The sequence below is a fragment of the Ostrinia furnacalis genome, unplaced genomic scaffold (genome assembly GCF_004193835.3).
Source record: "Ostrinia furnacalis isolate ACB-3 unplaced genomic scaffold, ASM419383v2 OfSCF3549, whole genome shotgun sequence".
Lineage (NCBI taxonomy): Eukaryota > Metazoa > Arthropoda > Insecta > Lepidoptera > Crambidae > Ostrinia > Ostrinia furnacalis.
In genome coordinates, this window is record NW_021133788.1 from 223835 (window position 1) to 250916 (window position 27082).

Here is a 27082-nt window from a genome sequence, read left to right on the forward strand (position 1 = left end):
AGGAGGAGGTCAGTGTAACATCAGTGCACCTACCATGAGTTTACGTTAGGTGTGCTCGCTAGCGACTGCGTAAAAAAATGACATTAAATGTATGACATATTGTGTAGCGCCCCTAGTGGCTACTTTCAAGAAATAAAAACTTCATAGATTTCTTCTCGTACTCGCTAGCGACCAAAACTAACGTAAACTCATGGTTAGCACTCAGTGCACCTACCATGAGTTTACGTTAGGTGTGCTCGCTAACGAGTACGTCAAAAATCTCTATGAAGATTTTGTTTCTTGAAAGTAGCCGCTAGGGGCGCTGCACAATATGTCATACAATTAATGTCATTTTTTTACGTAGTCGCTAGCGAGCACACCTAACGTAAACTCATGGTAAGCACACAGGTTTGTATGCTCTGTCACGTCTTAAGTGTCTTAAGTCAATGTCACCCACGCGTGCCGCTCCCATACCTCCTCATAGTTAAGCGACACCTTAAATTAATTTCCTTTTACGTAGATGTTTCATTAAAAATGTTTGTTGTGAAAGACAACCTCACTTCCTATTGTTTATGGTGTGATTTTATACTCAATTGGAACATGCACTTAATCTGATGGCTTAACATTGGTGGTTACCCACTATCATTACCTTTATTGCCTTTTGTTTCGCATAACTGTGTGTACAGCAGGCACTGAAATGTTTACACTTTTTATGGAAATTGCGCTTTACTGCAATATGCTTAAGGGTCTACATTCAACTGACGTAGTAACTATTTCAGTGTAGTGACTGTACTTGCTCACGCACTAGCTTGTTATCCAAGTTATTGTGTTCGCAATGAAATGCAAAATCGTTGTGAAAGCGAAAATGTAATTTTATAGTTGGAAACACAATATCGATAGATGATGTGGTTGTGGTAAACCTGAATTGGTTTCCATTAACCTTTTATTAACATCGAAAATGAAGTCGTACAATTCGGTCGAGTTAATTGAGCACCTGGCAACCGTGACGTCACATCGACGCTCTGTATGGCTAGCTCGAAAAACTTTCGAGTTAGAATCGTTTGCGTATTTGAATCGCCATCAAAAGATTTAGTTCGAAAACCACAACAGCGCCCTTGTGAACGTGTCGGAAATTGAACTTAGTATGAGAAATGATTGCACGAAACTTATTTTGAGAATCAAAATTGTCACGTTATCGTTTAATTCGAAGGTTGAGTATCGAATTTTATTGAATACGCAAACGATTCGAAGACGAAAGTTGTTCATGCTAGAGGTAGGTACTGGTACGGACACGAGGCGAAAGCGGAGAGGTGTGCGAATAAGTGGGAGGGAGTCGCATTCCAGCGAAGGGCGCACTTCGCTCAATCAGGTAGTCTTAAGTTTTGTTTATTTTAAGCTTACTTTGATCTTACAGTTTGAATATGATGGGAGCAATTAAATCATCAGACAGTGGCGGCGTAGCATGGCTTGGCACCCGGGGCGATCAACACNACCCCAGAATGGGTCAGGTCTGCTGGCCCCCAGAATTGATTGAAAAATGTACGAATCAGCTATAATGATACCAAGAAGCTATAATGTAATGTTGTTGGTATACCTCAATAAATAAATACCAATCGTACAATCGTACCACCACATCCCCCCCCCCCACGTATCATGATCTTTGTCATGCAGTGAGCATGAGATGTATATAATTACCTACTTTATCACGATATAATTATGTTTTATTTTATGAAAAAGAGTCAAAGGAAATTAGGGGTTTCAAAACTTCACACATTTATGTACCAATTTTTACTTGCACTAGTTACTTACATCTAGCTGTGTGTGCAACATTGTACGTACAACCAAACGTTGAGTGACCAATAGTATTTTTTTTATAATTTCTAAAGAATCTTGATCCTTAAAACTAACTGGACAAATACTAAGGCTTAAACTCTGAACTCAAGTGGAGTTTTTGTCTAATTTCTTTTTACTCTTCGGGTATAATCCATCCATGCCTTTGCCGAACGGGGAAGCGGAATTCGTTGTCAGGTAGAAATTGCCGTTAGCACTGCAAATAAGAAAAAACACTCGTTATAAAACTATTGTTTAAATAATGAAAACATGAGACCATAAAATATGTAATGGTCAAGAAACGAAAGAGACAGTAATCTAATGGTGTAGGTGATCCATCGCATAAGTAAGAAAGGGACCAAATGAGTTTTTACGCTTTGCATAGGCACAGAAATAGGCACCCCTGCTCCTGTAGCCACTATAGTAAGTGCAACGCCTTGCGCTAATTGAGAATGTTACTAGGTATGCAAAATCACTTGAAACCTATGTTACAGTTAAGCTTTTACATTTACAAATACATTAGTTTTTATTTCATTCAAAAATACCCAGTAGTTATGATTTTATAGGCATTCAAAGTTCGCTTAAATATTGAGTCCCGCCGATGGTCACGTGACCCCGCGTGACGTAAGTACATTCACAGTGTCCGCTCACTAGAAAACGGATATAAGCATACTTAAATATTTTTTTTTTGTAAATACAAACTTATTATACATATTAACACCCAGACCCATCACAGAAATTAAAATTGAACCAAACCCAAACTTGATGCGATTGTGTCGTTTTATTGCGAATTACCTTCCAGCTTCATCATTAGACCCCGATTACTATATAGAATTAAAATACTCATCAATACAAAACGAACGAGCCCAAACTCGATGCATTTAAGTCGTTTTATTATAGAGTTCCTATGGCCACCTTCCAGCTCCATCATCAGATCAGCTCCATGTCATCATAATATTGCATGGTCATCCAAATCACATGTGTTTGCGAAATTTCAGCTTAATCGGTTGCCTGGAAGTGGGTCTTAATTCAGTTTGCAAGATTCCACCCATACAAATATGAGCCAGTCGTTGTAATATGACGTCACGCGCATAAAATGGCGGGCCGGCCGCCGCCCGCACTTTTAAAATTCAATATCTTGGAAACTAATTGACGTATCGAAATAATTCTTTCACGTGTATTTTTTATTTTTAACAGAGAATACAGAAAGCTAATAAACAAAATTAGTGAATATTCTTCATTGGTGAAGGCACGCGCATAAAGGGCAAACTCAATGCAATTTAATGTATGAACTGTGCCCCAGTGGCGTAACTATACCGTCCAAGGCCCGTGGAAATTCTAGGGTATTTTTCAGGGGGGGCCCAGGACCATCGCCCTGAAGCAGCGCAGGGGGGTTGATTAGGGACTTGGGCCGGGGGCCCGTGGTAATTTTCCAGCTCTGCCATCCTATAGTATAGTAACGCCACTGCTCTGCCCTGAAAGAGCAAAAGGCAAGTTTATAACTTACCTAGTATCACATTTGTAGCCCATGTAGATCATGCCCTGCTCAGGACAGGGGTTGTCCCGGAACTTGTGGTAGGAATCGGCGGGCGAGGCCGGGAACGCTTCGGGACTCCGCACCGACTCCGCGTAGAAGCGCCACGAGCGCCAATGGCTGCAGAGATCTGGAAAAGACCACATAATCATCAGCATCTTCAACACCATCAACCCCGAAAAGAAATTTCAGAAAACGAATAAGTTTACAAAACGGTTTTAAAAAAAAGTGTGTACCGCGAGTCATCTGAGATTGTATGCTTTTCCAATGTTCTTTGTAGAAGTTAGATATTCACCGTGGGTGCTTATGTAAAGTCAGGTCGAAGAATTTTGTATTTGATGAGTTGGGTATTAATTCCCTTTTTGGGTTTAAATATTTCCCGACCGCATTGGGGCTCGGCAGTCGCCTGTGTAGCACGTCAAAGAACGCTGAGTATTTGGGAATGTCATTACTTACTATTTATGCTATGCCGCCATTAGGCCAGAAATTCACCATGCTGGATGGGCTCCGTAGCCCCAAGCCTGCGTGAGTACCAATTCGATGAACGCCGAAATTTATAGCTAGTTATGTCATTACTTACTATGTTCAGCAGTGGACGTCCTGTGGCTGAAATGATGATGATGATGATGATGTCATTACTTACAATCATCAGATAGGGACTCAGGGGCGATCCCAGGGCAGGCAGGTTGTATGCTCTTGCCACCGTTAGGCCAGAAGTCCACCGTGCCCGTCCGCACTGGGGCCCCGTAGCCCCCCACATCCATATGGATCACGTCCACAAACTCCCCATCTTTATGGTTATTATGACTCTACTTACTGTCATCTGAGAGAGGTACAGGGGCGAACCGAGGGCAGCCGGGCTGTATGCTCTTGCCACAGTTAGGCCAGAAGTCCACCGTGCCCGTCCGCTCTGGGGCCCCGTAGCCCCCCACATCCATATGGATCACGTTCACAAACTCCGCATCTTTATGGTTATTATGACTCTATTTACTGTTACCTATCAGAGAGAGGTACAGGGGCGAACCGAGGGCAGCCAGACTATGTTATTGCCGCCGTTAGGCTAGAAGTCCACCGTGCCCGTCCCTACTGGGGCTCCGTGTATAGCCCACCCGCATCCATATGGATCACATTCACAAACTCCGCATCTTTATGGTTATTATGACTCTACTTACTGTCATCTGAGAGAGGTACAGGGGCGAACCGAGGGCAGCCGGGCTGTATGCTCTTGCCACCGTTAGGCCAAAAGTCCACCGTGCCCGTCCGCACTGGGGCCCCGTAGCCCCCTGCGTCCGTATGAATCACGCCCACAAACTCCCCATCTTTATGGTTACTATGAATCTACTTACTGTCATCTGAGAGAGGTACAGGGGCGAACCGAGGGCAGCCGGGCTGTATGCTCTTGCCACAGTTAGGCCAGAAGTCCACCGTGCCCGTCCGCACTGGGGCCCCGTAGCCCCCTGCGTCCGTATGAATCACGTCCACAAACTCCCCATCTTTATTTATTTATTTATTTATTTATATTAGGGAAACAAACTTATACTTTATACTTTATGGTTATGATGACTCTACTTACTGTCATCTGAGAGAGGTACAGGGGTGAACCGAGGGCAGCCGGGCTGTATGCTTTTGCCACCGTTAGGCCAAAAGTCCACCGTGCCCGTCCCTACTGGGGCTCCGTGGATAGCCCCCCGCATCCATATGGATCACGTTCACAAACTCCGCATCTTTATGGTTATTATGACTCTACTTACTGTCATCTGAGAGAGGTACAGGGGCGAACCGAGGGCAGCCGGGCTGTATGCTCTTGCCCCCGTTAGGCCAGAAGTCCACCGTGCCCGTCCGCACTGGGGCCCCGTAGCCCCCTGCGTCCGTATGAATCACGTCCACAAACTCCGCGTCTTTCGCGTTGACATGCTCCATCACTACTCCATCGGGGTAGAACGCGGGAAATGCCGGGTCCAAGGCTGTTAACCTGGAAAATAAAAATATTCATAAGTTAACCAAGCTTACTTGAAATCGAATAGGTCTGGAAGTCAGTAAGTATTGCCCTGTAATGGACGACGGACGTATTCTATGTATTTATGACATTAAAAGCGCTTTAAAGTTTAGAAATTGACCATTTAGGCCTGGAACTCTTTGCAATTGGAAATCCCAGCTTATTCAAATAATTTATAACAAGGCAACAACTTGATCATACATGAGTAAGTTTTAATTTAATATGTCACGAACATACCTACTACATGTAAGACGTTATAATAAATTAACACTGTTCAAATACGAATACCATTAATTACATACTTTTGCCACATAATGTACTTATAACGATAATACGGGGTGGAAATTAAACGTAATTTTGGCCTAATTTGCGGTGTATTATCATAGGTTCATTAAGATGAAAAGTAACATACAAGTATAACAGCATACAAATAAGTAAGTACAAAATGAGATTTGTAGTACAGTCACGGAATGAAAAGGTTCGTCAGGTCAGTTTTCAAATTGATTCCTTCAACGAATCGCGAGCACATATTACCTTTTGAAACTATGTTACAGAATAATCTCGAGTTAGAGAAAATAATCTTTAACTGTTCGTCACTGAAGTTTAAAATTATTCAGATCAAAGTTGTTTGACGTTTTAACTTGTCAAGAAGATTATTATGATTGATAAACTAAAACCTTCTTGTTGGTTCCACCTGCCATTATCTATTAAATTAAAAAAAAACTACATTTTGTAACATTTGCACTGATGGGATAGAAAAATAAACAAGCAAAACCTTATTCGTTAGCAAACGTCATATTTATTTAAATGTTAGCAGCACTGTTTCTTGCACGGTTATGTTGGCAGGTTTGACTCTTACAGTACCTAGTGCAAGCGAAAACCGACACTAAGGTGACGAACCTTTTCATTCCGCGACTGTACAAGTACAAAAATTTAAATTTTCAGCGAAATTTTTTAACGGATTTACAACTTACACGTATGCAATGGTCGATGAAACCATCAGTTAAGTTTTTATTGACTAATCCTATTCGCACATTCGACAATCTCACCTTTTAGCTCACCTTGACCGAATCATAATTATTGAATTAAATGTTATTTATGTCTTCATCACTAGTAAGACGACAACGGAGTTAAATTGAATTGATTACTTCGTAAAACTTTCCGTTCAATTATTAAAGTGTTCATGTTTTAAAGTGCTAACTACGAGTACGTTCTGCTCGCTTCGAACTAAAATCCCAAGGTTCTACTGTACTTAGCGACTCGTGATTCAAGGAAAACTGGCTGTCCGTATTATTATGTTAGTTATTTTGATTAATATATTTATATTTAGCCCATTGAAGTTATAAATAAGTTGTTAATATTGTAATTTACATTGGGAAAGTAGTAAAGTAAAACTCCGTTCCTTATCTTATGAGCTATTACACTTTATTCATATTTTATCAATATTTTGGTATCGAGTAATTTTTTTATGAATAGGACAATGCTATTGCTTTGTGATAATTTTAGAAAGTGTGTCAATGATGATTAAAAAAATTACTTTCGCGTGTTACGCTTATTCTTTTAACAATGTTTAGTAACTGAGTCATATTATACTACATTATGAATAGGATATGGTAAATTTTTACTACCATTATCCTGGTTAAAATACCGCATATTTTGAACCGAAATAATGATTACGTTACTTTTGCACGTTACTTCATACTTATTAAAATAATGACGCTTGCATGATGCTATGGTATACAATCGTGAGAAAATAATTGACTCAAACTTTTAGGCTCTTATTACAAAACGAAGTTTGTAGTCTATGATCAAGCTCTAACAGAGGTTCAAGGATAACCCCTCGTGGTAAGCTAAATATGCAGCGAGGATCGAACCCGCGTTCCTCGGATCTCGAGTCGACCAATCCGACCCCTTCACCGTTCGGCTATCGTGGCTTGGCTTGCTTGCGATTGGTAACTCTTTGATATTCATATAATATACCTTTTGACAGTCTTGTTATATGTATGTTGTAGATCCCTCGCCGTGTAGCCGGCCACGTGGCTGCCTAGCGAGTGGCCTATGATATGAACTTTGTCTAGACATAGACCGGCTTCCAGGAGAGAGTTCAGGTGTTCTGCTGCTGCTGCACCCACCTGTAAGGAATATGACTTTGCTTTATATTTATAGGGTTCCGTAGCTAAGGGTATCGGGTCCTATTGATATATACAGGGTGGAATTTTGTAATGCCACCTGGAGGGAAAGTACTCTTAATACTGTAGATAGAAAATTTTACAGAAAGAAAACATTCCTTTATTTTTGAAAAAAAAAACTGCATTCATAGATTTTCGAAAAAAATTCGAAAATTCACTACCATACCTACCTACAATTTTCTGTACGTACTTAATTAAAATAATTTAAGATTTCATGATTTTCCTTTCATTTGATTTATCAAGTTTGTTAGAGAGATTTCATCCTTATACTTAACCCTAACGATCGATGCAATAAAAATACAGGGTGTAATTTTTAACAGATTTTAGTTGGTTCGATTCCCGGGTGTGGCAAGCAAATTTTTGGAAATCTTTGAATGCAGTTCTATTTCTTTTCAAAAATAAAGGAATGTTTTCTTTGAGAATTTTTTCATATCTACAGTATTAGCATTCCAGGTGGCATTACAAAATTCCACCCTGTATACGCTGTTTTTGTCCAGTCAGCGTCAAATAGGTCGTGACACCCAAAGTGGGCAAAAAGTTGGACGACACAACTAACACAACCTCAGATCATGGAAGGGAATAGATGTGAAACGGGGGCGTGGCGCGTGTCTCCGCGATATGCCCAGAAACGAACATCGGCCGCGTAGCTAGGTTAGTCGCGATTCAGTCGTACTAAGGAAATGTTCTCCGAATTTTTTGGATAATGCGTCGTTACGTGCAATAAAACAAGTGAAACGAAGAACTACAGGAACAATGGAGTCATTTACTACATGTAAGTATTGCAAATCCATTGGTATTTTGGTTATAAATAAAAAAAACTTAACATTTTTACGAACGAATTCAGTGCCGTAACAGTTACTGCGATATCGAAATCAGTGGTGATAAAAATTCTAACACACTTGTACATTGACGATTTAGTTAGCAACCACTTTATGTCATGCTCAACTACTGCGCGATGTATTTAATTTCTTCCGATATCCACTGTCGTGTGAAAATACACAGTACGGCCGCATGTGCCGGTCGTAACATAGTGCCGTGCTCGTGTTCTAATGCGGTTTCCTATTATCGATAAATAGAAGTAAATTATGATTTTCTATTTTGTAATTTTAAATAAAAAAATTATGTTTTACAAAAAAAAAAAATAACAGTAGAAGTAATTAGTAACTGTCAACTATGTAATTACTATAACAGCTAGTTGAAAGCCTAATATAGGCATTATTTTTGATAAACATATGCGGTACGCAGATCGCCATAATTAATCCTTCAAGGCCCGCGAATCTAGACACAATAGATAATCAATTGTTATGACATTAATTAATGCCGTCTGGGACTCAAGCGGTTAAAAAGTAAATGCGTGATAGTAGTTAATAATAACGTATAATAATAAAAAGGTTTTCATACATAAGCATTTTGTGAAACCAGTTTCTAGCCTTGCCCCTAGCGATTTAAAGTATCGATATCTTGTCGACTTCATTTTATCTTTGTTCTCTCACTAGTTTTCAAAGTGTGCGTCACGTCACGCGGCCATTGATTGGCCTTAAGGCACGCCTTCTGGCCAATCACAGCACTTTTAAGCCGGTTGCACATGTTGTCGTAGACTCTCAGTCGCTTTGTTTTTACACAGTTGAATGTGTGTGTGGGAGCTGTGGTGGGAGAAATGTGGGGACACTGGTTCTCGTTGTAGTTACGCGCGACTTCATATCTATTCTCTTTCTATGATCTGAGAACACAACCCTATTCCACTTGTAACAAAGACGTGTTGCGAATTTGGACGGCTACTTTGGGTGTCACGAACTATTTGACGCTGTTTGTACTATGAAAATTGAATGTTCATTGAATGCATGTGTTCTCTTGTCCCTTAAAACTAATTGTATTAACAGAAGTACCTACTCGTAGTACTGATACAAAATCATGATTCAATATTGTACGATCTTACGGAACCCTTGTTAGAGCCAGACTCTTGGGTAGTTTTTATTTTATTTCAAAAACTTTGGAGAACACTAGAATGTTTTAATAAATAAATTTAAGCAAGATTCAGGTTAGCTAGACACTCTTATCTGATTGATAACTGATGTTTATCTAGTACATCTCACGTGTGCAAACCTTGGAGTTGCCGCACACGTAAACTGACAGATATATGTGTCCGGGCATGTAGTGATCAAACTTTAAGGGCCAAATCTAGGGACAATTTTATCGATAAAAATATTTCAAATTTGGGGCTTGACCCATTTATCGCAAAATTACAAGGATTTAAGTTTTTAATTTTTACTTTTCACCTCTTCCTTCAAAAACAAGTGAAAGCGTGGGTAGCTTAACATTAATAAGCAAATATTTTATATCATGCGATAGCCAATAAAATTATCTATTAGTAATAGTAGAAAACAGACACAAGTTTCATATATTTTATGGGAGTAAGAATGGTTTTAAATAAAAAAATACATAACTTTTTTCACTTCTTTTTCAGTTATTTTCCAACACAAGAAAAACCAGGTCGTTAAGGTATGTTTTATTTGCATTGTATTATTAGTATTTGAGCTATTCTACAAAACGAATGTAAATTTATTAGTCTACGTCTATTAGTTTCGACGTAATTGTTGAACAAAGATACCCCTTCCCAGCGGTTTCCATAGTAATCGGAATAGGTTGTGTGATTCTTTTACGCAGTCCATTTTCGCATGTCGCGTGCGCTATGGAAACCGCTGGGAAGGGGTATCTTTGTTCAACAATTACGTCGAAACTAATAGACGTAGACTAATAAATTTACATTCGTTTTGTAGAATAGCTCAAATACTAATAATACAATGCAAATAAAACATACCTTAACGACCTGGTTTTTCTTGTGTTGGAAAATAACTGAAAAAGAAGTGAAAAAAGTCATGTATTTTTCTAATTAAATCCATTCTTACTCCCTTAAAATGTATGAAACTTGTATCTGTTTTCTACTTCTGCTAATAGATAATTTTATTGGCTATCGCATGATATAAAATTTTTGCTTATTAGTGTTAAGCTACCCACGCTTTCACTTGTTTTTGAAGGAAGAGGTGAAAACTAAAAATTAAAAACTTAAATCCTCGTAATTTTGCGAGAAATGGGTCAAGCCCCAAATTTGAAGTATTTTCATCGATAAAATTGTCCATAGATTACGCCCTTAAAGTTTGATCACTACATGCCCGGACACACTGTATAATATAGGGTGTCCACGATTATGTCAGCTTACTATATTGCATTACATTTAATACAATTTATTTGATAGTGATTTATTTATTTTTCATTTACAAATAAGGTTAATATAAATAAATTTCATAATATACTGCCTACCAAGTAGAGTTATTAGTTGTAATTAATTGAAGTCTAAAACCTGTAGAGAGACGGCAGGTTAATTAGGCTTTTTAGCCTTAACAGAAAACGTGTTATACGTAACGAAAATATTTATTGTGGAAACGGTAAATTTTTATTACCTGTTTGATTGAGTAATACTCGCATTTACTAATCTTTCAAAGTAATTGAATGATTTCAATAACAAGCAACCAATAAATAAACGTAATAACTTGAAATAATTTAGGGTCTTTTTAATTTTTTTTCCTAAAAACTTAGGTTTTCTTGCTACATCTCAAATATTCACCCCGTATACAACGCTATCTCCGACATTATCTAATGCCATTGCGTGTAAGCATGCATATTGTTCTCGTTGAACATAGTCTCTACATTTGTTTCTGAAATACATTTATATTATCAAAAAATTGTAAAAAAAAAACTTTGTATACTAAGGTAGCACAGTCAGTATATGAATAGATGATTTTCAATGCTATTAACGCTATGTTTCGTAATTATTTAGCATCTCCCACGGTTTGTTTACATAAATCATCGATTTTGAAAATTATCACGTACGAAATGTATAAATGTTTTGCATATTAATAGTTCGACACGTACAAGCCTTGAAGTAATCTTGTGGTACTTAGGAAATAATTATGAATCGTGAATCATACTTTACATTGTCGTTCGTTCTCTGTTTATGTACAAAATTATTGATACTTAAAAAATAGATAAGTTTACAAGTATTTGCTGGGGTCCTAGATGTGGTTAAATGGTAGGTACATACTAATTATTATGTTCGTAACATAGTAATATTTTACTAGGAAAATCTGTGTGATCATACCTTTTTTGTGTTCCTTGCAGCATTAAGTAAATAAGAGCCGTGGGACATATTTGACCAGTCCAGAAGAATCACGTTTGTGCCAGGTCTGGATTCAAGGTAGGCATTTACTACCACCTGAAAAAAAAGCAGAACATATATAAAAGAATCCTTTCGATGAAAAATTACCTCACTATATATTTTTATAAATTGATGTAGGTAATATGCTGTAACATTCCGGTTTTCATTCACTAAAACTGTGTGTGAAAGTAACATTCTCACAAATTATATTACTTTTTTAACTCGTTAAGTTGTATTAGTATGAACTATCTGAAATAATTATGTAAGAAATCATTAACTAAAACTTAAATCTTGATTTTTTTCTGCAAATCTTAATTTAAAAGATTTATTGGATTGGTATTAAGAATCATTAATTTCAGTGATTACAATAAAAATTAATGTTCTTCATGATATATTGATAATTATTAGTACGAAATCTAATTATTACTTGGTTAATTGCTAATGATGATTACGATATTTTTGTACTAATTACTGATCGAGAACCTAAGTAGTCAGGCAATCGGCTCGCACAATTTTTATATTGAACAGCACAGCTTGTCTGAAGGTTTAAAAGATCTTAGTTTCACTTTCATATAAAAGTGAGACTAAGATGCAGGCCAAAGTTATAATTAATCGCTGTCTTTTAAAAACTCATACCTGAATAAATTGGTAAAATCGAACTGCCTAAGGTGGGAATTGAACCCACTACCTTTCGCTTGCCGAGTGACTGCTCTTCTTACTGGATTAACTAGTCGAAATTTTCAAGTGTAATACGCTTAACTTCGAACTCCTCCTGTGTTCTTCTGATTAATTTCGTTGCGGGTCTAATTACAATTTAACTTTCCCCCGGGACAAACTTAACCTACACTGGTTAGTATTTTTTTATGTGACAGGAGGCAAACGAGCAGACGGATCACTTGATGTTAAGTGATTACCGTCGCCCATACACCCGCAGTCCCAGGTGCGTTGCCGGCCTTTAAGGTGAAGATACGCTCTCTTATTGAAAGCGATTAAGCTTTAGATCCTGGGCCTGGCCTACATAAATTGCAGCGGTGGGAACGAGAAGTTAATATTCCCGTTAAGTGTAATACGCTGTAACGGCCAGCTCATACCTGAATGCTCTCCTGCTGCGCTGTCTCTATGAAGCCGTGGATATAGAGCACGGTGGGGCTGTTCTTGTCGAAGCCCTTGATGTCCACCAGCCGGCTGGCTTGCGATAGAGGCATGTCCACGTAGTCTTCTGTACTCGTTCTAGAGGTAAAGAGGCGATTTTTGTTATGGAAGGATTTTGGTAGAGAGTCAGTGCCAAAACGCACGATTATACGTTGCGGCGCTGTGTCGTCACATAGAAATATCTGTGGCGGGCACACGATCGGTGCGGCACGCGCGATACGGCGAAAGCCAAATTGTGGTGCGGCGCCGCAACGCATCATGTGCTTCGGCTCTCAGAAGTGTGAGTAGTCTTATGTATTTGTTCTAGAGAAAAAAGGCAATTTTTTTAAATAGTTCGTGACACTCAAAGTAGCCAAAAAGTTCGCAACACGACGTCTTTGTTGCAATTGGAATAAGAGTGTTGTTTTTGGCCACTTTGGGCGTTACACATGAAATATATTTTCAAAATAACTATCAGGGGGTGATTAGTGATCGATACTGTGTGCTTACCATGAGTTTACGTTAGGTGTGCTCGCTAGCGAGTAGGTACGTCAAAAAATCTATGAAGATTTTATTTCTTGAAAGTAGCCGCTAGAGGCGTTGCACAATATGTCATACATTTTAATGTCATTTTTTTACGCAGTCGCTAGCGAGCACACCTAATGTAAACTCATGGTAAGCACACTGATGTCAAAAATGCAATCAGTAAAATTTTTGTCTGTCTGTGGGAATTCCTAAGTACCTATGCCTGCCCAGGAGTATGAAGTATAATAGTAGAATAGAGTAGTTTTTGTTTCTATAAGGAACATACAGACAGACAGACAGATAAAAATTTTACTGATTGTATTTTTGGCATCAGTATCGATCATTCATCACCCCCTGATAGTTATTTTGAAAATATATTTCATGTACAGAATTGACCTCTCTACAGATTTATTATAAAGTATAGAATAGATGAAGGCAAAGAAGAAAAAGATAACTTCAGAATTAAGTCTTAAATTATATCTACGAGTAGATACCATTGCACTGAAATGAATTCAACATTATAAGGTTTCGTTGTGGTATCTTTGCCGGAAGCCATTGGAATTTAAATAGGTCATTATCAAAGAACATCACCAATTAACTTGCGAATAACTTGTCTTCAGTTCAATTCATTATTACTTGCATATAAAAAGTTAGATTAAGCACGTACGTACTGTATGTAGTTACAAGTGACTTATACGAAATAGACAGTTTAGTACAGCCATTTACGAAGGAAATAAGCAAGTTTTTATTTTAAAACGCAACAATCGTTTTAATAAAATTAAAATCGAAAAAAAAAAAAGGTTTTCGTGTCAGTTACTGTAAGTACTTTTCGGGGTTTTTAATACAACTCAATTAATTTTATTATTATTGAATAATCGAATTTTGTCGTGCTACAATAAAATAAATAAGGTTTTATTTTTATCAACTGTTTTTATTAATGATGTGACCTGTCCATTACTTGATTATGAGTGACAAGAAGCTACGAGTACGAGTCTTAACAAAGAGAACACGTAATTCGTTTGCATTGTAAATGCAATTCATTTACACAAACATTTATAATTACGCATCAATTATTAATAAAATATTTCAGTTTTATTATTGCCACGCTCAAAATACAATAAGATAATTCATCATTATTTCAGCCATAGGACGTCCACTGCTGATTAATATAATTAAATGATACTGATAAAATAATACGACGACCTCATAAAGGTAGCAGGAAGGCGCTGGCCGCTACCAACCGGGCGATGTGGAAATTATTCAGCAGTGGACGTCATGTGGCTGAGATGATGATGATGATGATGATGATGATAAAATAATACGCACTTACCCATTGTAAAACCGCACATAAATATCTTCTATCCGATTGCTTCTGTCGGGTAGGATGCCTGCAACAATAGAACGATGCGAAATTTAAATACAAATAGGATAATTAATTAAATTAAAGCACAATACGATAATAAGGTACAGAGTTTGATAAACATTGTGGATTTTATAAATTAAAATTTGAACATGTTTTCAAAAAGTCATAGAAAAAGTATGTTGACATGATTCTTTAGAAATAACGAAATAATAAATAACACGTTTGGTGTGTGTGTATTAGTCCTTAAAATTTCGGATCAATATCTCTCCAATACCTATACTAGTGACCGTGTGTTTGCTTTCAAAAAGGTGTATTAAGATTTTTAATCAGGAAACTTATTTATATTTAAGTACTTATAAGATTACTTATAAGCCATGTCAAGCTGTATGATTATAATATCATAAATGGAAAAGCGTTTACTTCAATAAAGATTTATTCATTATCTCTGATAGACTATTAATAATCAATGCCCCTGTAGTTATTTGTACGAACACTGATTAAAGGAAGTTATTATTATTTATTAATTATATTTAATTCTGTGGAGCGGCATGAACTTTGCTCGTGATTATTTCATAGTCTAAAGATGAAAAACGGAATAAAAAGCAATCAACACACTTACTTGTTTGATTTTCATTTTCAGCAGTCGTGGATAAAATTAAGCAGAATTTGATCGTGAAAAGTACGAACAACATGCTGAAGAACTTTAGACTTCAGCTCAGTTCTTCAGACTGCCGAGAACAATGCAAGTCGAAGCTACTTATAAAGAAATGATGTGGCTCTATTATACTCTAGGTAGCTAAGTTTTCTTGTAATAATACCAATCGTTTTAGGGTTCCGTGCCTGAAATGGAAAAAACGGAACGCTTATAGGATCACTATGTGGTCATGTCTCCGGAACATTAAAAAAATGAAATGAAATAAAAAAGGGTCTATAGGGAAGGATGGGGCGGCGTACGGTCAAAATTTTGAAGGGAGTTAAACGTGTCATGTGGGGCATATCGTATGAAAGGACTTAATTGGTATAGTTTTCAATTTGTGAGATGACGTAAAAGGAAAAAATAACCTACCTACAAAGTCCGGAACGGAACTCCGACTCGCACTTATCCGGTTTTATATTGTTTTTTTTACTGTGCAGTTTACAGAGATATGAGAGTTTCCACGTAAATTGGCTTTGATCAAAGGTAATAAGTGTGTAAGAAGGAGGCAGTCATGATTACACTTTGAACCACGATTGAACTTTATTCCAAGCGAATAAAGTACAGAATTTGATAATTATTTTCATACAGGCTTTAGCGGCTGACTGTACGTGTGATGTTAAGTGGAGGCTGTCCCAGCAGTGAGCACAAAGCTTTGGTGACGCGAAGGTGTTAAATGGACGCTTTTGACCTAATTAACCGATGGAAATGAGTCCTTACTTCGTAAACCTACGGCGTGAACCTTGCTTGAAAACCACAGGTTTAATTTCGTTTTCATCTTAACTAATAGGAGAGCAGAAGTACAGTATTACAGTACTAAAATAAGTTAGTTCTGAAAATGTGACAAGACAATTTTGTGTAATTTTAATAATAAAGTAACTTGAATAAAACTCTTTTACTATAATAAAAATGTTATTATCCAAAACCCATAGAATATATAAAAACTTAGGAAGTTTTTGCTAGAAGTTTAGATGGTAATTTTCCACCAAACAGCCAAGTCAAGGACACAATTACAAAAACTCATAGCATGGCGCTTTGAAACGTAGGTATACTTTAATGTTTCGTACCTACATTAGCCATGCCCGCGACTTCGTACGCGTTAAAATATGTAGTTTGAATAATATTTCCCGTGTTTGCAACAGTTTTCTTTTGGCTGGCTCTTTTTTTCCCTATTGGCTGTAGAGTGATGCTATAAAGCCTTCATCGACACAAAAATATATTTTTTCAAAACGGACCAGCACTTCCTGAGATTAAGAAAACAAAGAAATAAACACTTTCAGCTTTATAATAATTATTAAGTATAGAGAACAAACAAAAACATACCTACTATCTGGTTGTGTTGATAAGCCGTCTGGCGATGTGATGGGCTGACCTAACAGAGACAAGGGCCAGGCTGACCTGGATTTCACAATTAAAAATTCATCTTAGAAGTCTTTCAACTGACATTATAAATAGCGACAGCCCTTTGAATCGTTAACGATGTAAGTGAAGTGTTTGAAACGTCGAAATTGTAGCGAGAATGTGGCAAGAATGGGTTGTGGGCATTATATTGTGTGTGTGTATAATAGTTTAGGTTTAGGGTCAAAAAACTTAAATTTCATTAAAATTTGTAATACCTATGGTCATACAATTCTATGACATCAGTGTATTCGATTTATCAGAAATCGAATAACAAACCTTTTTACTAAAAAAAACACATTGCGAGAAATTAAACAACCAGAAGTTAAAAATAACAACAAGCGAAAATGGTTCATGTTTAATTGGTTTAATTTATTTTGATTATTTTTCTAATTAAGCAAGCTAATTAAGAAATAAAATTAAAAGTATAAGGAACCATACGAAACTTTTGGCTATCAGTAGCAGTATTATCATGGTAAATTGTTATCTGTTATACATTTGCACTATTTATTACATGCGAATTTGTGAATGTCACTGTGTTCGTTACATTTTTCAGACATTAAGTTTACAGGAATTTCGACATATATATAAATTGGACTTTGGAGAATCACCTAGGTACCACAATGAGGGTTTTCGCGATTGAAAAATCCGCCAGATGGCAATACGTAGACGGGAGGTCCAAATGCTGCATGATTGGTGGATTTTGACATATCTGTCAATTTCATGTCAAAAATAACCAATCATGCAGCATTTGGACCTCGCGTCTACGTATTGCCATCTGGAGGATTTTTCAATCGCGAAAACCCTCATTGCCAAAAAAACTTGGAGTGGGTAAAATAGGTGATAAAAGGTGATAAATAAGAGAGATCTTATTTACTCGTATATGGTAGAAAAGCTCTATGTATACTTTTTGTCGTTCTAAGACCTTACTCATTCTAATTTTAGCCCACGAAGTGAAACCCTTTTTCATGAAGTATTCAAAGAAGTATTGAACCATCTTGGTGTCGATACATTGGAATCCAGCTCCAATTGATTCCAATAAGCCCCGAGTGGCCGCAATAGAACAAACAAACCGATGATATTCATCTTGTCAATGAAAGTATATGGACGCAAAGCAACCAATTAAAACGTCGACATTGGTTGGTTTTAGAATTACATACCCTCGCGTAGGGACTAATAGCATTTACTGTAGGTTTTTTTTCTACCACATGTGATTCACAATATTTTTATGTTCAATACAATTATACCTCGATTGTGCATTGTGTAAGGTTTAGTAGGGTAAACCAGAGAGTGATTGCCCACTGGTAGTGATTGCCCGCTTTAAGAATAATATCGTCAGGTGCTGACTTTGAATCACTCTAGTTAGATTTGAATTGACTAAGTAGATGGCTCCGTGATCAATGTACAGTAGATTTAAAATTTACAATAGGAAACACTAAAAAAAACAGTTATGGCGGATTTTGTCAAGACGGGTGAAAATGTTACTCAAACAGGTAAAGACTTTAACAATTTTACTAAGGAATTACTTGCTTAGAGGTTAATTTTTTTTCCAAGTTATTTAATATTCAACTAATGGTGTATAGTCATGATGAAATTATAAGTGTTTTCTTCATTATCAATGAAAATAACTGATAAAATTTGATTTCTAACGGTCATTTTAACGGTGGGTAATCACTGCACGTAAATCTGTATATTTTTAGTTATTGCCCGCCATCATTTCAGTTATTGCCATAAGTTAATGTATAGTTATTGCCCAGGGCAATTATTATTAGAGTGTTGCCACCATGCAGTAGCAGTGTTTAAGTTGCTCATTGCTAGACTTGTTTTGCAATTTACAGGCATAAATATTGAAATGGCTTTTAATGTTTCATTTTCAGTATGCCAAAGACTCCAAAAGTTCAATATAGCATAGAAAATTTGTAAAAAGCGATCGAAGCTGTACAAGATGTATCCAACAATTTATCTACTTGCTGAAAAATATGGTTTGGCTTGAAAAAATTGAAAAAAATTCAAACGCAAATACAAAAATTGAAAAACCTACGTTAAATATACTAGTGAAAATGTTAATTGTAAGGAAATAATAGATACAACTTTAGGGAAGAATAACCAACAGCTAATTGAACATTCTGAGCAACCACTTGAACTGATATCAAAGAAGATAAAAAAATAAATACATATAAAATTTACATATAAAATTCAAATTTTTGCGTCATCTATGTTTTGAAGTAGATGATTCTGTCTCTACCGATTCTGACTCATCAACATCAGCTTAAGAAATATTTGATAATAATAATATAGTTAATAAGGCCAAACGCAATTTATTTTGAAATTTTGAAAACTGTACTACTAGAATTTAAGTTTAATGTTTTGTTTTGTTTATTTAAAGCCTATTTTGTCATTTTAAAATTGATTATTTTGTTTTAAGAAAGTGGGCAATTACTGTGCTTTGATGTGGGCAATTAGTGTAAGTAATGGGCAATGACTGTACTTTTTGGAGGATTTTAAATTTATTTCAATATTTTCTAAGTTACGTAAGTTTTAACTAAAAACTGTTAATATTCTGTTTAACAGTTTATTGAGTTATAAGAAAAAAGTTATAAATGGTCGATAATTAAAATACTTTCTTTAATTTTTCATCTCAATGTGTTTGAAATCTTTAAGTGGGCAATAGCTATATGGTTTACCTTATCTTAGTATCTTAGGCTGGGTTGCACTATTTTACTTTAACTTTCACAAACGTCAAAAATCTGTCAAATTCCATACAAAAAGCACCGGTTATCGTTATAGTAACCGTTATATTTAGGTGGTGCAACTCAGCCTTAGTAATTAATACCTACAGACGTAAGTAGCGTTTAGTCCTTTTTTTGGGTTTTCATCCAGTCACTGTCATCTTTAGTGATCCCCGTATGCCATTTTATATTTCTACATATACTAAAGTCAAAGTCAAAGTCAAAATTTCTTTATTTGTTTAGACTAATAAATAGTTCTTACAAACTATTTATTAGTCTAAACAAATACGTTATCTATGAGGGAGGACGGATGGATATTTGTTACGCTTTTACGCAAAAACTACTTATTGAACGGATTTTTATGGAACTTTACATTATTTTTGACATAATTTACAACGATATTTTAAACCCACCGCCTCAAACCGCGGGTAAAAGCTAGTCTACTCGTATTAAAATTCGACCATGTTTTGGAAAATGGGTTTTTCCAAATTTCGCACCTTCACGTATTAATTAAGCAGGCTAATTAGTAAAACAATGAAGAGTTTAAAGAGCCATACAAATCGATTGGCTTCAGTATTATCACGGTATTATCATGGTAAATTGGTGTTGTCTATACATTCACGACATCTTACATGTTTAATGAATGTAAATTGTCGACAATCGGACGGGGGCTGAATGTCAATGACATCGGTATTACTAATTAATTAAGTTACGTCATACCGATTGAAGGCGGATTAAAAATTAGGTTCAATATTAATTATATTCATGATGGATATTATCTAACTTAGTATATTATTGGATCTGTTAGCTTTTGTAAGTCGCTTCACTTCAGTTTTCGGTTCCTTTAAAAGTATCTGTTATCGCGCTTCACAGGTTACAAATTACTTTATTTCAGATATTCTTATCAGTTACAGTATGTTTTTAGTCTTCACACGACTAAAAAGATACTTGATTAATTTTATTACCAAAAGTATAATTATTGTTAATTTTAAGATATCTTGTCATTACTTTAATTACAAATTTAATTCCCTAAAGATTTGCGATCTTAGCTAGCTAGCTAGCTAGAGCATGCAGGTGTGTCTATTTAAAAAATACAATTAGAGTAGGCGCACAGCGTTGATTTTTAGTTGGCCGATAGTTGTGCCCGATTTCAATTTGTATGAAGAATCGGCCAAATCGAATCGGCGTAGTGTGCGCACTCCCATACATGCCCATACTGATCAACTGCCCGACTAAACTATCGGCCGACGAAAAATCAACGGTGTGCGCCTACTCTTACGTGTAACGTAATAGGGACGTTTCCTGGGTAAAAAAGCAAGAGTTTTAATTAGTCCGTCAGTTAGCTTATCAAAAACTACTCGACACCTATTTTTCACTTTTTAATGAAAATTTAAATGTAAAGAGATAAAGCGTACCAAAGTTCTAAGAAAAGGCCCGTGACGTCAGTGAGTGCGTAAAATTGCAGCACTTTGTGACGTCGCGCGGAACTTCAACGCACTATAATTTTGTAATTATTTGTTTGATTGACAAACTTATAAATTGCTTCATCAAGCCCGTACATCTGGGTGCACGATCGAGTTTGCGTGGATAAAAGCCCACGTCGGTCTTGAAGGTAATGAAGAAGCTGACTCGGCTGAACCCCAGAATATAGTGCAGTCCCCATTAGCTGTATTAAATTAAAAAATAAACAAAAGAGCAAAGATGCGGCTGAAAAGCTATACATGGACCCTACCACCTGCGTCCACACCAGATCCCTCCTTCCTAGTTATGACGCATTGCAGGAGTACATAAAAACTGTTAAGCCGAATTTCGCAATAACACAAATGTTGACCAACCACGGCTACCACAAATCTTACCTGCATAGGTTCCATATAGTCGCAGATGATCACTGCCCCTGCGACAATCAAACTCCTCAAACATGGAACCACCTTATAACACAATGCCCACGATTTGCGTCTAAACGCCTAGATCATGAATCCATCTCTCACGCACAAAATCTGAACCCATATAGTCTTATAGAAATCATTAAAAAACACGAAACCAGCAACAGCTTTCACACATTCATCCATTATATAGTAAGCCATCTCAAAGAATTCAATAATTAATAATTAACACTAAATAGCCCGGAAAGATAAACACTGCCTTGCTCTCGGAGTAACCCATTAGCTCCGATAGTAAGTGCAAACCGATAGCACTTCAACAAAAAAAAAAAAAAATAAAAAATATAGGTATACGTACGTGTGCAATAGTTTTTATACTAAAATTGACGGACTAAAAAATTTTTTTTAGGAAACTAGCCTTTGTATTTTTGAAATATAATTACGTTACGTGAAGAAGACGGTGGGCGGGAGTTTGCATTGTGCGGTCCACACAGCTGTGGAGGAACACTATCTGTGGTCGCGATCCTCATCAGTGAGGGACCGAGGAAGAAGAAGTAACGTAACACACATTCTACGTGTAGACGGCATTACGAGCATTAAGTACGTGTAAAGTGCTGCTGTCTGCCCATACCTATTGTTTCCATTACATTACACGATACATTCCATTACACGTTACACGCGTCTGCACCCGGCTTTCAAAAAAACGTAGGAAACAAAATAATAAACAGTGTCATTGCAGTGTCCGACAGTTTACTCGAAATAAACGGCCATGACCATAATAATTCCACAGAATGAATGTTCCTTACGTTTTTGTAATATTTACGTGATCATATTCTGTGTGCACGGAGTTCATAACTTCCTTATACTTTATCATAATACACACACATACATACTCTGTGTAAAAAAAGAGATGAAAACATAGAGCTTTTTTAACTGAACAGCAAATTAAATTCCGTCGATTATTTGGTACTCATACAATAAAAGAAAAGCAGTGCGATGAAACTATATCAGATAATTATGTTACATCGTACCTACATCGTTTAACGTAGTCTTATCATTTAATTATGCGAATGGTTGTAGTACACCAATGTTGCCGCACGTATTACTAGGTAGGCTGGGTTGCAGCATCTTACTTTAACTTTGATAAACGTCAAAAATCTGTCAAACTCCATACGAAATACCCGGTGTATTATCGTTAAAGTTACGGTCAAATTTAGGTGGTTCAACTGAGCCTAAGTGTTTATCTGTAAGTGCCGTATTTCAGTCACAATACACATCTAGGACAAAACTAAACTATCCTCATGATCAACATTATTTACAGATTTTGAACCGCAATTTTGTCATTATAATCATACAAGCTATTTGTTTAAACATAGTAAATAATAATAGCGTTTGTTAAGGATCGCGTGCGTTTAAATGCCTGCGGTCAATGTCGTAGGTATCGTACCATAAGATCATTAACTTATATGGAGTAGGTTTATTGTCATGCACGTCTTTAGGCCCTTTTACATTGCGACTTTTTGCAGCGATACAAACGCGATTCAGTTGTGATGCAGCATCGATATAGTCACAAAAACATCTACTTTTACACACATACGATACTAAAAGCAAAAAAGCTAAAAGTAGCAATGTGTAAGCTCCCTTATACAATCATCATTATTATGAACAATACAAAAGTTTTAAAGTTCACGAACAACATAAGCAAATGTAAAGTTACACTACAATAAAATTATTTTAAACAATATTTATGGTTTATTTAAACGAGTAGCTTCTCGTAGTTACTGGAACATTTATTTTACTTTCACTAGCTAATAATAAACTGGCGAAAATACATAAACGTGTATTTTAGAAAACAATTCCTAGGCAGTTTCCTAAAAATGGCACGCCAGACTGACTGGAGATAGCTCAGCTAAAGACCTTTTAGCTAAACATAGCATGCTTATGCTATGCTTTGCTATTTTTGGACAGCATGTATATAAAGTTTATGGTCGTAAAAAGGTAGGTATAGTCAAATACATAGTTTGTGACATCCAAAGTAGCCAAAAAGTTCGCAGCACGGCACAATAAGGATAAAGTAGTGTTGACAACTTTTTGGTCACTTTTTTTTTATTCTTCATTTATTTGGGGCTTGATATGTCAGCTCCATAACTTTTTGATCACTTTGAGTGTCACAAATTATTGTTCGCTGTCGGTACCCACTACCCATTCGTTTTCTGCCTCGCACGATCTAGTAGCTGATTTAGAAGAACCCTATATTTTATGAGAGAGGCTTCTGATCCAAACTCATTTGCGCAATTACGAAGTGCACCGAAGCGTGTGTTATCACCACCATGCTTCGGCACACCACAATTGACTACAGACTGGTTACTGTTTCAATATTTTTAGTTTGAAAACATTTGTATACAGTTTGGTATTATTTTTGTTTATCGAAAATTAATGCGAACAAAAATATTCTTAATCAATGAAAAATATATGCAATCACAAAAGATATACGACTCCCTGAATAAACAGGTTTAAGTATACTACCCAAAGTAAACTGAAAATAAAGCATGTTCTAGTATTTTAAATCTTTAATAGATGTGGTAGAGTCCCATTTTCAATAATTATCATAATTATGTAAAATCCTTTCATTTCTGTGTGTGACGGAATGTTTTCTTAGCGTTTAAACTCATTCCACAATGTAGCTGGTTTCACTCTTGCTTTCATTGAAAATAACGGGATTTGTAGAACTGAGTCAGTCACGTAGAGACTTAAGAGCATCAACCTTTAGTTGTGCAAAATGCATTCTAACGTACAGTCTCACTTTTGCACGTGGGTTTGCTTGGCATTTAACAGTGTATGTCGAGAAAGCTTTTTTTCATCTTAATCTCTTGACCCTCTAAGTAATAAATTATTACGAGAAGTTTGTAAGTCTTCGATGTATTATTGCGATAAAAGAACAACAATCGCATGAACTTACTCAATATTTCAAGAACGATGAATCATTGAGAGCCCTAAGAAAGTAGCTTGGCCTTTTACCTTCGTCGAGGGTAAACATAGTGCGCGCCAATCAATTATTCTCAATTATGTCCATCCATCTATCGGCTTATCGATGCGTTGTAGATTATTGCTATCGAGATCAATTGTTGTATTGTATTGTATATCAAAACCGGAAGGCGAACATTTTATTATCACCTGTCAAGCAAGCCGTACCTTACCCACGTGCGCCGAAATCCCCCGACTGTCTGCGAAGACGAACGAACCAAGGCGGTGCAGCTGTAAATAGTTTTGAACTTGTGTTGCGGCTCGCACTTCGAACCGCTCACTCTCTCATAATAACACTTTGCACACCCAAACCAACTACAAAGAAACTGACCGAATAGTAGTCACAACAAAAAATAACAATGACAGATACCCTTACCTTTTTACTCACTTATAGGGTTGCGGCACAATTGAGCGTTACGAAAAAAATTCCGAGCAAAATTCTCGCCGCATTCTGTGTACAGTCAGTACCGGGCGCTACATGAATGAAGTTTCTCACATAGCGTTTGTCAATTCGGTGCTATTATTGAGGAAGTTGTGATTGCTTGTTCCGTACCTGTTCCCCACCAATACCGCTTCCAGCCATCTGTCACTGCGCGGAACATCGCGGTGCGTGCCGTACGTGCAACGCCGTCAGCGCGTGGCGGCAAACTGAGGCCTGTCACCTCGGATCCAATCACGTTCGCTTCCAAAACATTCGATATTTGAATTGAAAATTTTCTTTTTTCTCTGAAAGTGGCCTGAAAGTTTTGTGCCAACTATAAATTGAATGTCACCTACTTAGATAGAGGTACTTAACTAATCGACGAAGGGCCTTTCGTAGCACCATGATTGAATTAATCTCTAATTAGATGCGAGAGTGCTCTTAAGTAGAGCAGGGGAAATGACATCGTGCCCGTCGCTAGGGTAATGGGGATATGACAGCGTGATAGGTGTCCTTAGAACAAAGCTGACATTGAAAATCAGGTCACTGCTGTGTCAACAGAGGAAAATATAGTGAAAACTTAAAATGCAAAACAGGTATACCGTTTCAAGAAAAACAAGTGAAGACTCTGTGATCTTAATCTCAAAGGTACTACAATTAATTGAAATTAAGTAAAACCTCTGTTGGCAGCTTTTTAAATAATTTTTAATGTCGTTTACATTATTTAATAATATGTACATAACATTTTGAATAATTAAGAAGTTAAAGACGATTGTAGAGTAGACTGAAATCACTAAACACATTATTATAGTTACTACTTACATAATGCTTTTATTTAAATGTAATTTAATGTAATTTAAGTTTATAGCCAAGTTTGTAAATTTTCATTTAAAAGAACGTTGTTTTTCATAAACGCTATTCAAAAGAGATATTTAATATTTAAAAAACTTAAAACTATCTTTACTCAAAGAGGCTGCTCTTTATTTTAGAGCTCTTTTAGTGATTTAAAAAATTATTCCATGACAATTCTGAGATTTTATTTTAAGATCGTTAAAAATGCTTTTTCACTTCTTTCTGAATGCGTGCCGCATCATTATAGAAAAAAAATTTTTTTCGCTCTATAATTTTATATTATCAACATTACCTTATTTTTACCCGACTGCGCTAGAATCAGGGTTAATTTCATTATTCGTTTGCAATTTAGGCAAAATTTAGAACTCTACACCTGCAATAAAAAATTATCAACACAACCTATTTTTTTTTCTTTAGCGCCATCTGCCGGTTAACCGTTGCACTTCCTCAGAAGTGCGCTGATTGGTGCGACCATTGTAGAGCCGCATTGATAATGTCTTCAATACCACATAGATAGCGTTTATTCATATAGTACAGAGGTTCAAAGTATAATTATTTTCTTTTTATAGTAGGCGAGTGAGTTTTAAGTGTGGTGGCGCGATACTATTCGTTTTTCAAAAGTTTTGATAGACATTACACGTTATGTGCATATACACGTACACACACTAACTACTAACTGTATTAAAATAAAAACGTTTGGTGCAACGTGACGTTGGCGGAATGCATTGGGGAGGTCTGCACTTTGTGGGTCGTAATATCCCAAACCTGACCTCAAACAAAAAAAGAACTTTTCATGCAACACAAAGTGTCAGTGTCGGACTACCGATTCAAGAACAGAGGCTATAAAAGTTGGGATTAATCGCTATCCATCTGTTAAAGAGGACACGTGAGATCATTGTTTGGTTTTATAACCATAAAAATTGGTCTAATTGATCCCATAGGTGGGCCCAGAGTGAGGTATTTTTTCAAGTCACATTTATGGTATAGATATGTTAATCATTTATTAAGAAATTAAATGTGTTTTTCTTAAAGGATATTTATTAGGCTTTCAAATAACACCATGATTGTGTCAGAAGAAAATCGTTAAAGTTCGCGTCGCGGAAGGTGCGGTTTATTTGATGTTGAGTATATTATTATTATTATGACGTGACAGAGCACAAATCTAAGACTAGGCGCAGACCACCAATTTTTAGTTGGCCGATAGGTGGGCCCGATTTTAATTTGTATGAAGAATCGGTCAAATAAAATCGGTGTAATGCGCGCACTTCCATACATGCCCATACTGATCAACTGCCCGACTAAACTATCGGCCGACAAAACAATC

General features: G+C 36.5%; 1 protein-coding gene across 2 annotated transcripts; it reads right to left on the reverse strand.

Annotated features, from left to right (window-relative positions):
- Positions 1–1667: 1667 nt before the first annotated feature.
- Positions 1668–25122, reverse strand: LOC114357991 (inactive pancreatic lipase-related protein 1). Of its 2 annotated transcripts, none has more exons than XM_028311835.1 (8): positions 25039–25122; positions 14728–14785; positions 12833–12971; positions 11685–11798; positions 7320–7471; positions 5095–5315; positions 3317–3473; positions 1668–2026 (listed from the first exon to the last, which is right to left on the reverse strand). In XM_028311835.1, exons 1-8 carry the CDS (start codon positions 25085–25087, stop codon positions 1918–1920), a joined length of 999 nt encoding a protein of 332 aa, XP_028167636.1. In that variant the 5' UTR covers positions 25088–25122; the 3' UTR covers positions 1668–1917. The 2 variants fall into 2 exon arrangements, with proteins under 2 accessions (XP_028167636.1, XP_028167635.1); XM_028311834.1 differs by lacking the exon at positions 25039–25122 and adding an exon at positions 15380–15505.
- Positions 25123–27082: the final 1960 nt, after the last annotated feature.

Bases quoted from the DNA above. Each gene is read 5' to 3' on its own strand.
- LOC114357991 (XM_028311834.1), bottom strand. From the start codon at position 15,452: ATGTTGTTCGTACTTTTCACGATCAAATTCTGCTTAATTTTATCCACG. The intron at 5,316-7,319 runs GTATATTATATG...TTTATTTTCCAG, and splicing joins TATAACAAGACTGTCAAAAG to GTTAACAGCCTTGGACCCGG. The intron at 2,027-3,316 runs GTAAGTTATAAA...TCTTATTTGCAG, and splicing joins GGCTACAAATGTGATACTAG to TGCTAACGGCAATTTCTACC.